General features: G+C 50.1%; 1 protein-coding gene across 3 annotated transcripts in view; it reads left to right on the forward strand.

Annotated features, from left to right (window-relative positions):
• The window catches only part of PAMR1 (peptidase domain containing associated with muscle regeneration 1), a 151,059-nt gene that overhangs the window by 79,959 nt on the left and 57,109 nt on the right, over window positions 1–13,991 (forward strand). Inside the window, exon 1 of one of the 3 annotated variants that reach the window (XM_059405682.1) lies at window positions 128–506. The exons of the other annotated variants lie outside the window; for them this stretch is intronic. Coding sequence (XP_059261665.1) covers window positions 434–506 — 73 coding nt within the window. The 5' untranslated portion in view covers window positions 128–433. Of the gene's footprint in view, window positions 1–127; window positions 507–13,991 lie in introns of those variants that run through there. 3 annotated transcript variants of the gene reach the window in all.

The raw sequence follows: 13,991 nt of genomic DNA on the forward strand, positions 1-13,991 counted from the left end.
AGTGCCATCCCAGGCAGGACTCCTCTGGGTGGGGGTGGGGCTGGGTTTCCGGCCTCACCTGAGCGGCGCCACAGCCCCGCCTACCTCTGCCCCCAGCCAAGGTGCTGTCTGCTCCCCCGTCCCAGCGGGCTGGCCTCCTGCCCCGGGCGTCCCTTCCAGCCGCAGCCCGGGGCCTCCCCGCGTGGCCACACCTCCCGGGCCCCGCAAGGGTTAAGGCGGCAGAGAGGAGAGGTTTTGGGCTGACGTCGCTCTGGCTGAAGGTGGTTCCCCTCCGAAGAGGATGGGAGAGCCTGGCGAGCTGAAACCCGAGCTCCCGCTCAGCTGGGGCTTGGGGAGCTCCGTGTAAGAGCCGCCTGCCCCCGGCCTCCCGCGGTCCCTCCGGGTCTCCGGTCCCTCCGCAGCAGTCGCTCATCGGGGCACCGGCTCTGGAACGATGGAGCTGGGCTGCTGGACGCAGTTGGGGCTCACTTTTCTGCAGCTCCTTCTCATCTCATCCTTGCCTAGAGGTACCGTGAGTAGCGTTTAGGGCCCCCCTCCCAGGGGTATTTCTCTCCTGGGTCCGGTGGGGAGCATGCCTGGGGCGCCCCAAGGGATGGCGCTGGGCGGGGGGGCGGGGGTTGGGGGGACCTCCAGCTCTTCTTCTAGTCCAGTCTAATCTTGGGGGCTTGGCTGAGGGTGCTGGAGCCTCTGACCTCCCAGAGAATGTGACACCGTTCTATCATCTCAACTTGGGGGACAGAACTGCCTCAAGAAGGGGTACCGGCTCCAGCTTACTTTGCTGGTTTTCGTTTTATCTTCAGAAAGCGCAGACGGACCTCTGGGAATCTATCCCGTCTGACTCACCCACTCTGGCTGACAAAAGGGAGAAGTTTCCCCCTGGAAGGAGCCCCCCCAGAGGTGAAGCGGGGAGGAGAGAAACCAATCAAAAGCAAGGCTGGCAGCAAGGGGGTCCCTCCCGGTAAAGGTTGCTTGGTGAAACGCTGCTTGTCACGCCCTTCAGGACAGAGCCCAGCATGGGAGATTGACCGGCTTAGCACCTATGCACTTCCTTCCCATAAGAATGAGAAAGAAGAGAAAGCTGAGGTTAAAAGTGCAAGTCGTTTCTGGGGACACACAGAGTTTGTTTAGAAAGAGCTCTGGCTTGTGTGTTTTTCACTATCATTTTCTGAGCCGCAAACCCCATGTCGGATGGGCTCCCTGGGCGAGTGAGGCTGAAATGCAACCAGGGCTTTTGGGGGCCTCTTGGCTCAAGGAGGGGATGGGAGGCTGGTCTTGTCAAGGCTCGCTGGCAGGCAAGAAAGCAGGGACTTCTTAAGAGCATCTGTCCTTGTGGGGTTGCCTCGGGGCAAGGGGTCAGGAGGTGGGTAGGACCTCATCAGGGAAGGACAGGCTGACACGTGCAGGTGTGACAAAACAGAGCAGCTTTGGTAGGAGCAGGGAGCCTGTGAGCATTTGCTATTCGACTTCTGGCCGGTTCACCTGTGTTCTAGAGAGGGACGTGCTGTGTGGCTGCAAGTAGCTGGTGCGCGTCCCAGAATGAAACTGGGTCAAAGGGGGTGGCAAGGACCTAAAATCAGTAGACTGCTCTATGGATGGGGGCCTCGGCCATAGGCACAGCCCTTCATGATGAACTAAATTTAAGCCAAGATAAATGGGGGTGTGTGTGTGCAAAACACACACATTGACCCATTTCGGTCAATACTTTCCATGTACCTATAGCCCGCCGGCCCCAGGTGGAATCTTCTCCCTCGCCAGCTGGAGGGGTTGCGTTTGAATTTTGCCTGCACAGTGTCTAGAGCAGCCCACAGACAATAAATAATGAAGGAAGAAGGAGCCCACGAGGGGCTTGATAATCCATAAACCTAGATGCTCACCTCGGGGTAGGTTGAGGACTTTGCATTAGGGAAGTTCTTCCTGTTCCCATCTCTACCTTCTGGAGCCAAGCCTCCCGGGCATGGTGGCCCGAGCCCAAGTCCAGGGGAGGCTGGTTCCTTCCCAGAGCACCAGAGCTCTGAGGACTAGTTTTCTCCTGGCTACAACAACGCTTCCCTGCTTCCCCCTCCCGCCTTTTTTTTTTTTTTTTTTTTCTAGTTTAGTTTTGTTTTTTTTGTAAGGTGGCAGGTGAGATGACTCAGATCCATATAAGTTAAAGAAAAAAGCTCACCTGCCCAGGATCTGGAAAAAAACCCTTTACTCCTAACCCCAGAATCTCTTGTACCTTTTGCTATGGAAAAGCTTCAGGAAGGGTGACTGGTTTCTTGGCAGTCAGGCTGCTGACCGAACTGGGGAGCAACTTCCAGCAAATTCACGTGTCTATTTTTTTTTTTTTTTAAGATTTTATTTATTTAGTTGACAGATCACAAGTAGGCAGAGAGGCAGGCAGAGAGAGAGGGGGAAGCAGGCTCCCTGATGAGCAGAGAGCCTGATGTGGGGCTCGATCCCAGGACCCTGAGATCATGACCTGAGCCCAAGGCTGAGGCTTAACCCACTGAGCCACCCAGGTGCCCCAACTTCACGTATCTAGTGAGGAGAGGTCGGTTGTTGTAAGTTCACCCTTGGAGGGGGAGACAGAGGAATAGAAGTGGAGAAGGAAAACAATTCCTCAAATAGTGAGTGAGTCCACTCCCGGCTGGAATGCCAAATCTGGCCGGCTCTAAAAAAGCCCGAAAGCAGATTTCGTCTCCTTACTTTTCTCGAGAGGGTTCGCTGAGACGTAAACATCCGTAAACATCCGCTGGGATGGCACGGGAGGTTGTTGCTCACAGACACCGGACTCCTGGTGGAGGGTGAGAATGCAAACTCGAGGCCAAGTGATAACCCGGCATAAACAGCATGTGGGGGAGAAACCCGACTCCACTGACTTCACCAATAGCAGGAGCTCTGCCAGCAGGATCCTGCCGAAGAGGAAAAACTCATTTAAAATATGTGGCTCTGGGGAATGAAACCGTAATATGGATAATTTTGCAAGTGTTGCTTCCAACAGACATTAGCTTGCGGCGAAAGAACCTAAAGGCAACCAGGGAAGATAATTTGAAGCCCAGATATTCAGTGGGCAGGAGCAGCCAGCTGAGAAAGGGGGTGTGGAAAGAAAGGGGGGGGGTGGAGGAGTGGAGTGGCAAGAAAAAAATTCGAGGTTGGTTGATAATGGCATGTGTTAGCAAATTCCAAGGAGAGAGTTATGAAAACTGGGCCATCTTGGCTAGGGTGGATTTTTGTGGGAACCATGAAGACCGTGTTCCCCTGATGTATACACTGAAAGCTCTGGCTTCTCTACCAGGAAAATAATTTGATGGTGGCATCGTGGATTTTTGGAGCTGGGAGTGACTTTGGAGATCATTTAATGGGAGTACCTTAATTTCAGAGGACTCTGAGCTGGAACATATCTGGCCCAGTCTGAGCCAAATGCTGTACGTAGACATTCATGAATTCTCAGACCACACGAATAAGGTAGAGCTGTTATTATCTTCATTTTAGAAATGGGGTTTAGAGTGGTTCTGTGACCTATTCAAGGATACACAGGCACGGTTTCTCAAAAAATTAAACATTTGACCTAGCAATTCTACTTCTGGGTATATACACCAAAGAACTGAAAGCAGGAACTCAAACAGGTATTTCGTACACCAGTGTCCTTTGCAGCATTATTCCCAATAGCCGAAAAGGGGAAACAACCCAAAAATGTCCATCAGCGGATGAACAAAATGTATATATGTATACAGAAATCTTAATCTGCCTTAAAAAAGAATAAAGTTCAGGCTACAGGGACGCCTGGGTGGCTCAGTGGGTTAAAGCCTCTGCCTTCTGCTCAGGTCATGATCCCAGGGTCCTGGGACTGAGCCAGGAGCCTGCTTCCTCCTCTCTCTCTCTCTGCCTGCCTCTCTTCCTCCTTGTGATCTCTGTCTGTCAAATAGATAAATAAAATCTTTAAAAAAATGTAAAAAGAAAAAGTTCAGGCTACAACAGGGATGAACTTTGAAGACATTCTGCTAAGTGAAAGAAGCCAGACACAAAGGACAAATAAATACTATATGATTTTATATAAGGTACTGAGAGCAGTCAGATTCATCAAGAAAGTAGACTGTGGCCAGCAGGGGTGGGGGGAGGCAGGCTGGGGGACTGAGTGCTTAGCGGGGGTAGAGTTGCACTATGAGGTGATGACAAAGTTCTGGAGATGAATATTGGTGTTGGTTACAAGGGCTACCGAATGGAAAGTGATTAAAATGGTAAATTATACATACTTCTATTATGCTGCAATAATGATTTAAAAAAAGAAAAGAAAAAAAAAAAGAATACACAGGCAGATGAGCCTGGGTAAGCCCAGACCGTCCAGTTCCTGAGCTCAAGCTCACCTGGAAACAGGTTGACTTAAGCTCACGCATCTCATGGAGGGATCGATCATACCAATGCATAGGTCCACTTGGCACAGCTTCACAACACTGCATGGTAGGGGACAGTCCTGGCTAACCCCAGTTTCGGGGGCACCATTGCTTGGTCTTGGGTGGCAGTGGCAAAGAGGGAGACTTATAGAGCTGAAGGTCTGGCAGTCTTTGGGTCAAAAATGCCTGAAAAAGTATTTATTGGGACATCATGCTTAAAATGTTTGGAACCTGAAAGCTTTGAGGTGGGCTGGTCCTCTCTGTGGCAAGATGCCCCACCTCTTCAGCCCACACTTACCAGCCACTCCCTATTGGCATTTGAGATTTTGACTGCCGTTCTTGAGAGGGTGGAGTAAAAATGGCCAGTGAAAGCGAGAAGGTGGGGGGCTGAGCACTGAATGGGGAGAAACGGGAGAAAGGATGAGTAGCTTGACAGGACTTTTAAAAGAGGGAACGTAAATATATTTTAACGTGTGGGTTTTGTAGAACACGTGGAACCTCCGTGACCACCCACTCTTTCGGTAAAGGGGTTTATTCCCACAAGTGTCCTTGAGCGTGAGCTTTTGGTGGAAAGAGAGGATGAGGTTGGGTATTGTGTCTGGGTCAATAAGTTAGGGACAAAACATCTTTGGACATGGGAGTGTCTCGGAAATATCCCGAAGTCTTAGGCAATACCACTAGCATGGGCTGGAAGTTTGATTTCAAGTCCCCTACATCTGGGATATGCTGGCTAGACAGAAATGGCCGAGAGAATGGTATTGGGTAATCTAATGATTGGCCTTAAGTCAGAAATGATTTCCACCTGCCTCACTAGGGGCAGCCAATCCCCAAGCACGAGAAATTCCCTACGTGTCTCTCCTGAGACCAGCTCTAGAAGCTGTGCTCAATTTGAGGCATGTGCAGGCTGGGGGAGGTGTCATTTCAGTGATAAATGAGGGATGCCTGTGCCCCCCTTCCGCCACGTGGGGGAGGACCTGTCACCCTCACTGTGGGATATGTGAAAGTCACAAGAACCCAGCTCCCTGCCCCCCGCTTCTCTCTCTTTTTATTTTAAAAGGGAGAGAAATGCAGTGTTTACATTTTCCAGTTCCTGTCCGGGGTAGAGGACCCAGAGGCCAGCTGTAGCTTCGAAAGCTACCAGATCAGTGGCAGAAAGTCTCTCAGATTCCAAGCCTGGTCTGCGTTTAAGGAATTCGGTTTGTCAGCCATCCTAAGATCTGGGCCGAAGCATTAGGTTTATGGTAGAGAGAAAACGTAAGAAAAAGCAAGCCTCATACCTGTAAACAAAACCACTCAAGGAAGACAGAGAATTAGAGTTGGCTGGAGATAGCCTACCCTCTTCATCACAGGGTCTCCCAGAACTCCCCACTCAGCTGCTCTCCTCTCATTTTTTTTCTTGGGTGCAATTATACGTGAGTTGAATCAGAGTGGGTAGGGTTTGTACCTCAAATCCTTCACCCTTAATGAAGGGTGGCCAAACGGCCTTCCATCCTATCCTAGATAAGGGACCTAACCGTAAGGTTCGCCACCCAAATAATTTATGGTGTTTGTGGTAAGTAGCAGGCACTGTCTTATAGGCTTTACATTTAATTTATTTAATCGCACGTGGAAAAACTTAGGCAGAGGGTAAGCTTGCCTAGGTCCCATGGCTGGACATCCGTGTCTTGAACCCAGAGAGTCTGACTCCGTAATCCACTCCTTGAAACACTCCGTAACACCACCACGGTAAGCAATAGGTTCAGCTCGGGTCGATCTGCTGGCTGTATTCTGGCTGAGTCATAAAGGAGCATGGTGTTAGTAGGGAAGTCTGGCTGTCTCTTGGACACTCTAGATGTCCTGAGGGAAACTGAGGCACCGGGCAGATCAAAACTCTAACCATTTTCTGGGATAGCTGTCCCCAGAATTACGTGTCTTACTCTGATTTAGCGTAGCAAGTGAGAATTTCTCTTTCTCCTGGTCAGCCTTGATAATTAGACTCATGTGTCTGTTTGCAGAACAACAGAATGAAGGGTGAGCCATGTTTCACGTCCAGCCCTGACACTTTGTAGCTTAGTTCCTTTATGGGTTTGTTCTGTCAAGATCATCTATGTGTAAACTCAGGCTGTGGAATGGGAGAAGCAGGCCCGGAATGAATAAAGGAAAGCGTTTCTTTTTTTTTTTTTTCCCTTCTTTTTTGGCATAACGCAGTTGATGGATCTAGCAGGGGACAGAGACACAATCCCCTTCCAGTAAAATTAAAGATGGGTTTTAACCAATTGATTTCAACCTTGCATGAGGACCTACTGTCTGCCTGACACTAATGTCAAGCAGGTAAGAGAAGTGTCCCCGTCAGCTGGGCAGCACATGAGGATGCGTATTTCTTTCACTCTTCTTCCGCCTCTGCAGTTGGGCCAATGTCCTAATTCCCGCAGGGCGGGCGTCTTCAGCCCCATCCTCTCTGAGGTCCTGGCTGCTTCAGAGGGCGGAGCTGGTGGTCTGGCAGCAAGTTTCCCTGTGAGCAGAAGTCTGGTCAGTTGGTTTGGTGATTGGAAAACCGGGGCTGTCGCCAGAAAGGAGTGAGGAACACATTCAGGCATCGTTAGCTCATGGGGAGACACAGCAATTGTCTTCATAAGCTGAATTCATGCTTGGTTAAAAAAAGATTTCCAGCCAGTTCAATGGAAAACCACTAAATGGAGGGGATGTTGGCCCAGTTTGCGTCAGATCAAATGAATCATTTGAAGACTCTGGGGAACTAAAGCGTCTGTGTTTTTCAGAGTCTCCCCTCCACTTATTTCATAGATTCCCTTTACAGGTGACAACGAATCCCCTGATGCTGGGATCTTAACTCAGAATCAACAGCGATGGTGGGGCACACCGGAGATGTCCTGGGACAAGGAGCCTGAACTTAACCTCTAGCTGGTCACGTCTGCTCCCCTCTTCCCACACGCCCTTGGCTCACCTGGGTATGAGTGGAAGGGGGGGCTTGGCTGCCAGTAAAGAATCTTTGTTGCAGGACTTCTTGGTCTGGCTTTCTGCCTCCTAGTGGGTGGTTGACTGCCTGCTTTTCAACGGTGCTCAGCCTCCCTTCTAGGCAAGCCCAGCTCCCCTGGTCCAGCCCATTGGTGGAAGAGAACACGTGAGCATCCCAAGTCTTTGTGGAAACAAGCGACAAACGGCAAGAAACCAAAACATTCACCAGGAATGGACCCAATGGATTCCTCATACCACAAAATTGAGACTCCCACAGTGTCCCAGCAAGAGATGTTTCTAACATCACGCTTTGTCAGCACTCACCTTTCCTGGGAAATCGCATGCGTTTCCTGTGCCCACATTCACGCATTTACTCAGCAGACTTGCTTGTGCCCCAGACCTGATACTTGGTGCTGGCTGCTGCCATGGTGGATAAGGCAAAGCCCGTTTCCTGCAGGCACTTGCAGTCCGCTCAAGGAGCTGATGGTCCAGTCTGGCGTTTTCCAAAGTGGGTTTCATGGAATTCTAATGTTGGAAGATCTTGAGCAAAAATAAAGAGCCCAAACCTAGGATGTTAGGATGAACAGAGTCTGGGGGAGGTGGCAAGTGGCCATGCTCAAGGCATTTGTAGATGTTGCAAAGCCATGTAATAAAGCAAGCTGTGATTAGCATTTTACAAGGTTAAGCCCAGAACCTCTTTTCACATCCTACCTTATACGATCTGGGGGAATGAGGGCTCCCTGGAATGTAGTTTGGAAAACTCTGCTCTCTTGCCTGTAATGAATGCGACATTGCAGAATACCTCACCGTGACGGAGGAGAAGGGGAAAGAAGGAATGCGTATCTGTGCAACGCGGGCTTCTCTTCAGACTTCTACTGCGGGCCTGGCTGGAAATCTGATGCCCTCATCGCTTACCGCCTTCTGGGAGGGCGGAAGAGCCGTGGAGATGCCCCAGTAACACGGTCAGTCTGGGATCACTGGGCAAATGGAATCTGATGAATTCGAGTACAACCGGGGAGTCCCAGGGCTGTGGCCTGACTTCCCGGCTCAATGGGATCCTTGGTGCCAGTCACACGGTCTCCCCTTCCCAAAAGAGGGCACTGTCTGAGCATCCTTCTCACCCCCAGGGGCACTGAGACCCACTACCCTTCCTCACCGTCTCTTCTCCACTCCACCTGCCTCACTGCACACCCGGAGGCTTGTCCCCAGTTCCCCCATTATCTACTCTGGTGTTTGCCGGCTCTGGTATAACCCAGTCGCTGGGACCCTGATTTGCACACCCTGAAGCGGCCTGGGCTCTTCGCGCTGGGGCCGTATCCCACAGCGACAGCACGTGACTTGGAGTTAGTTTTGAGCTGCTCATCGACCTGTTGTTTGCTGTTTCTGGGAACTTCTTTATCCCTGCCTTTGCTAAATATCGTTCCCGTTGTCATGCAACGCGGCTTCTCCCTCGGCCCTAGCACAGCCTGCCTCCTCTCTCTGCCCTGACTTGTTTCAGATTGGATAACCACAGGGGCAACGGGTGAGGCATAAAACCGGTTGTTCCTTCAAGGGCTATCCTGCGGAAGTGGACTCGAGTCGCCGTGACCTCAGTGAAGACTCAGCCCTCACGTTTCATAGTTGTGAAATGCACCTTTGGTACGGATGTGCCCGTGTTTGAATACACAGGCATGCAGAAGAGGAGAGATGTGGATGGGTGTGACTGTGTATATATGTGGGGTGTACAGGATTGGGGTTTCAAGTATGGGCCAGGGCTTGACTCTGTCGCTTATGGCTGCTTTTCTCGAGCAAGTTCCTTAACTCCTTTCATGTGACCTTCCCCCCTTCCACCCTGTAGACTGAGGATAATAGTGTCTTTCGAGTTTAGTGCTGGGGTTAAATGAGATAAGACTTAAAAGGCTTAGAGGAGCATCTTGCAAACAGGGAGCGCTCCAGAAACGAGAGCCACCCCTGCCTTCCACTGTTCTTCCCACCAGCTCACGTTTCACAGGGAATTGAAAGGAAATACTGGGTGTTCTGTCTGTACTAGGATGGGAGTTTCGAGGTCTTGTGTCCCTAACAGGAGATGTTACCCCTGACCGCCTGTCGTGATTCCAGAGTGGAATCCTCAGGCAGGAAGTTGCCGCAACCTCATCAGGTTCTAGCCTGCAGAGCTGGGGCAGGTAGCTCTGAGGAGGGCTAGCCTGCCCTGCGCTCCTGCCAGCTTAGGGCTTAATGAACCGGACATACCATCAAAAATGCATCATCCTCACTCAGCATCCGTCCACACTTGACCTGTGCTGCTGGCCAGCTGGCTTTGGTAGAAGGAAAATCTGCCTTCTGCCTGGCACAGTGACCGTGGATATGAAGTCAGTACACTAACTCTGGAAGCTATTGGCAAGGAGGTAGATGTGGCCGACCCAGACTCCTGTGTGGCCTTGACATGCTCTGATTCAGAAGGAAGGGTTTGGAAGTGTGGAAGAGGGGCTGGCAGGGGCGGGGGCTGGGGGGATAGTTTGTAGAATTCTTGGGCCCAGGGAAATCCACACTGGATTTTTAGGGGCTAGCTTAAATGTTATTGTTTTCAACTTAGCCATTCTAATGCTTCAGTTGATGTCATATTTGCTGAATTCTATTGCCAAGTACTTTTAGATGCATTATTAAATGTTTTTCGTAGTAGCCAATTCTACTAAAAAAATAAGATCCAGGCAGCTCATATTCCAACAATTGAAATAACCCAGAAGCAGCTGTCCTTCAAGGATTTCCAGCACCACAGTTGCTGAGGATAATGGCAACTGGGGATTCTGCCAAATGCCAGAGTTTAGGTTTTGTTCCCTTGGACTATGGATGTAGAATTTCTATTTCTAGAAGAGAAGCAGCAGGAGGTAAACCATGTCCTATTTAAATAGGTGTCTGAAGAGGGGTGTTAGAGATCTAGAAGCAAGGGGAGGAGCTCAGAATGCCATGATTTTAATATGAGCCTAAAAATGCCTCAGGAGAAGACATTATTACTCACCCCCTTCGCTCCCGTTGCCATCTGTGCCTTAGCCTGAGACGGGATGGCTTTGTATCCTGCAGAGCAGAATGGTAAATGTCTTGATAAATCTGCAGTTGTTCTTTCAAAGCCCTTTCTGCTCATTGCCTTCTTCGGTCACAGGGACATCAACAGCCCCATCAACTGTACATCTACCCACTTGCGGCTTCGGGCTAAGGCGCCTTGTCTACCACGACAGTCCACCGGCATACAAGAGGGACAGACTCAGGATTAACATCTGGGGGGTCTGATTCCCAAATATGTCCATCTCATCAGTGCTGCATTCGTGACACTGCGAGGTCAGAGGTGGGAACCCTCTAGAATCCAGGTAGCGTGTGGGAAGGAATGAGACTCTGGCCCTAGAAAGAGGTGGGTTCTGGTCTTTCTTTCAGCTGAAAACGGCGCCACCTGGGGCCGTGTACTTACCCTATTTCTTCCTCAGTTTCCTCATCTGTTAAGTGAAGAAAGTCAGACTTGCTTTGAAGGCTGGTCAGGAGGATTCAACGAGCAGGTATAGGCCCAGGGCTTGGAAGCATTCCCTGGAGGTGCTGGGACCTGGGGTGCCTAGAGGGATGAAGGCAGGTTCACAGTGGAGAGCAGCCTGCTTTATAAAGGTGAGCAGGGAAATCAGGTGACAAACTGATTTTGGCCTCCCTGTCCCCCACCACGGTATGCATGCCCCCAAACCAGACTCCTATGGACTCCATTAAAAGTTTTATCACTCCTGGTACCCAGAAGGGGTGATGAAAACCTTGACTCCACAGCTGCCATTATCTCATTAACAAGAGGAGCTGTGGGAGGGGGCAGCCAAGGTCACGGAGGTGGGGAATCCAGCCAGGCTGGCCGACAGGAAGGTTCTGGAGAACACACGGAGTCTGCAAGCTTTCCCTGTCCCGTGACTCCCAGTGCTGCCTGCCTGGGCTTTGCTTGTCATCGGTCCTGATCCTGTGAGCAGCTGGCCTGACCCTGGGGGCGTCAGGAAAGTTGTGGACTGTGGAACCGTCCTCAGTCTGGGGAGCGCAGATCCTACCGGAGGAGGGGGGCTGGGAGTGGGGGGCCCAAGCTGTCCAGTCGGATCTCCCGCTGAGGCAGACATCTTTCTTCCTCCCTCTGGTCTCAGAAGGTTTCTAGAATGCAGGATGGTAAAGACTCGGTAGAGGTGTTACTTACATGTGGTTAGCTGGGGGGACCCGGAGGTTTGGATGGACAGAAAGGAGGAAGGGCACAGAATGAAAGCACCTTTCTTTGCCACCTTCTGGGGTGGTCTTGTCTGGGCCTTTAATCTAACAACTGAGGTCTCAATCATGCGAGGAACAGGCGGACCTTGTTTTCCAGAAGAATCCTCTGAGGTTTTTCAGATGGACCTTAATGGCCATCAGGGTCAACATATTTCCTTAAAATCTGGTGTTGAGCGCCTGGCCCTCGGAGACCACGCTCTGGGGGACGCAGTTGCTCCCCGCCTGTTGGAGGGATCCCCTGTCCGTCAGCTGGAGAGAGACAGATCAGGGCTGGCGGGCCTCCTGGGGGACTCTCAGGCTGCGGAGGAAACCCGCAACATTATGGGTGAAGATGACGCCAGCGGCTTTCTTCCAGCCCTTCATTTATTCGATGGCCGCTCTGTGAAGCCACGCCTGCCCCAGCTCCTCAGCGTGGCCGTCATGGCCTCAGGATTCCCATTGTCAAAGCAGGACCGGGGGAAGTGGCTTCCATTTTCCAAAGCAAGTTCTGGAAGAAGCCAAGTGGACCCATGGAAATGGACTCCCCCCTGGTGAGGAGACACCGGGGTGGCCTCTGCCCCATCGGCATGGCCACTGAGAGGGCCCCCAGAGCAAAGCTCAGGACGCCGAAGACCTTTGCAACTCTCTTGCTTTCATTTGCCCCGATTTAAGAAAGAGGGAAAGGGGATACCTGCACACACAGGGTAATTATGCAGCAACTTAAAACCACTTTTGAAGACTACACAGTGTCAAGAGAAGACATCTCTAATCTGAGAGAAAAAAAGGCAGTTTCTTTCTTTCTTTTCTTTTCTCTCTCTCTTTTTTTTTTTTTTTTTTTAAGATTTTATTTATTTATTTGACAGAAGCAGCCAGAGAGGGAACACAATCAGGAGGAGTGGGAGAGGGAGAAGCAGGCCTTTCTCTGAGCAGGGAGCCCAATGCAGGGCTCAGTTCCAGGACCCTAGAATCATGACCTGGGCCAGAGGCAGACGCTTAACCACTGAACCACCCAGGGGCCCCCTAAAAGCAGTTTCTAACACAGAACATGATTTGTGATCAGTTTGGGGAAGAAGACTGTCCACATGTGTCAGTATCTGCATGTGGGTATGTATGTCCATTGAAATAAGACAGTTTGAAGGACAGACAGCAAAATATTAACATTATTCCCAAATAGTTTGTATTCCTTTATTTATGATTTTATTTTGGAAGCTTTCATAAGAAATTATTTATATTAAAACGTGTCATGTTTGATTAAAGAAAAAATAATATTTTATCTAACAGAAGAGCTTGGGGGTGAATAAATGTGCTTGGTGCCGGAGCTCTCGGAGCTCGATTTTGTCACGGTCACTTTCTATGTGCTTCTTTCCTGGGAATCACTGATGGGACAGAACACCTCAGTTGCTTGTACAGGGCTTTGTTCCTAACTAGGCAAGGGGGGACGTGCGCACCTCTAGCTGGTCAAGCCGGGGCTCGTCCTGGTCTGTTTCCCCCTGAGCTACAGCCTTGTTCAGCTCCCTAGGTGATCCTACTGGCCTCTCTTCTTCCCAGAATTAATTCTCTGGAAAGGTTTTGACATTTCTCTTTACTTCTTCTCCTCCTTAGTGCTTTTCCTTGTTTTCTTCACTGGTGAAGTGAAGTAATAGGGCTACATCCTTTAAACTTAAAAGAAAATATATTACTGGTCTCACTGGGTCCTGTTGAAGGTTGAATTGCATGAACAGCGTAAAAGCATTTACTTACACAGATGCTGAACAGCTTTAGTATACACACATGACAACATCCAGTAACTTCTGTCCTTAGGGCTTCTCTCAGGGCTAGTTTCTGGAACTGGCCTTTTGCCCCATATTGAAATTCACTGAAATCTGGACCGCTAAAGCCAAATGACCAGTATTCTCTTTCTGCAAAGATAATTCTAATAAATGGAGAAAAAGCAGTCCAGGAGGTTGCTTTTCTCTGCGTACTGCCTTTTGAAATCTCTTCAGCTGGCCAACTTTAGGTATTTCTTATAGAACATTTCACTCATCTATTTATTTCTTACACATATATTTTGGGAGCACGTTCTTTTCTTTGTTAAAGCTGGGGAGGAAGAAGGGTGATGGGCTTGCCAGACCAGACGGGACGGGCTCGAATCACCAAAACATTAAAACCATTGTCTCAGTCTCTGCCTTCGGCTCAGGTCATGATCTCAGGGTCCTGGGATCTAGCCCTGCATTGGGGTTTCTGCTCAGCAGGGAGCCTGCTTCCCTTCCTCTCTCTCTCTCTGGTTCTCTCTGTCTACTGATCTCTGTCTGTCAAATAGATAAATGAAATCTTAAACAAACAAACAAACAAACAAACAAACCATTGTCTCTTCTGGCTCTTCCACAGATATCTACCTGTGATCTGATTTAACCGCCCTGACCGTGTGAGTCCTCTAGATTTGGTGCTAACGTCCAT

The sequence above is a fragment of the Mustela nigripes genome, chromosome 1 (assembly GCF_022355385.1).
Source record: "Mustela nigripes isolate SB6536 chromosome 1, MUSNIG.SB6536, whole genome shotgun sequence".
NCBI classification, from domain to species: Eukaryota; Metazoa; Chordata; class Mammalia; order Carnivora; family Mustelidae; genus Mustela; species Mustela nigripes.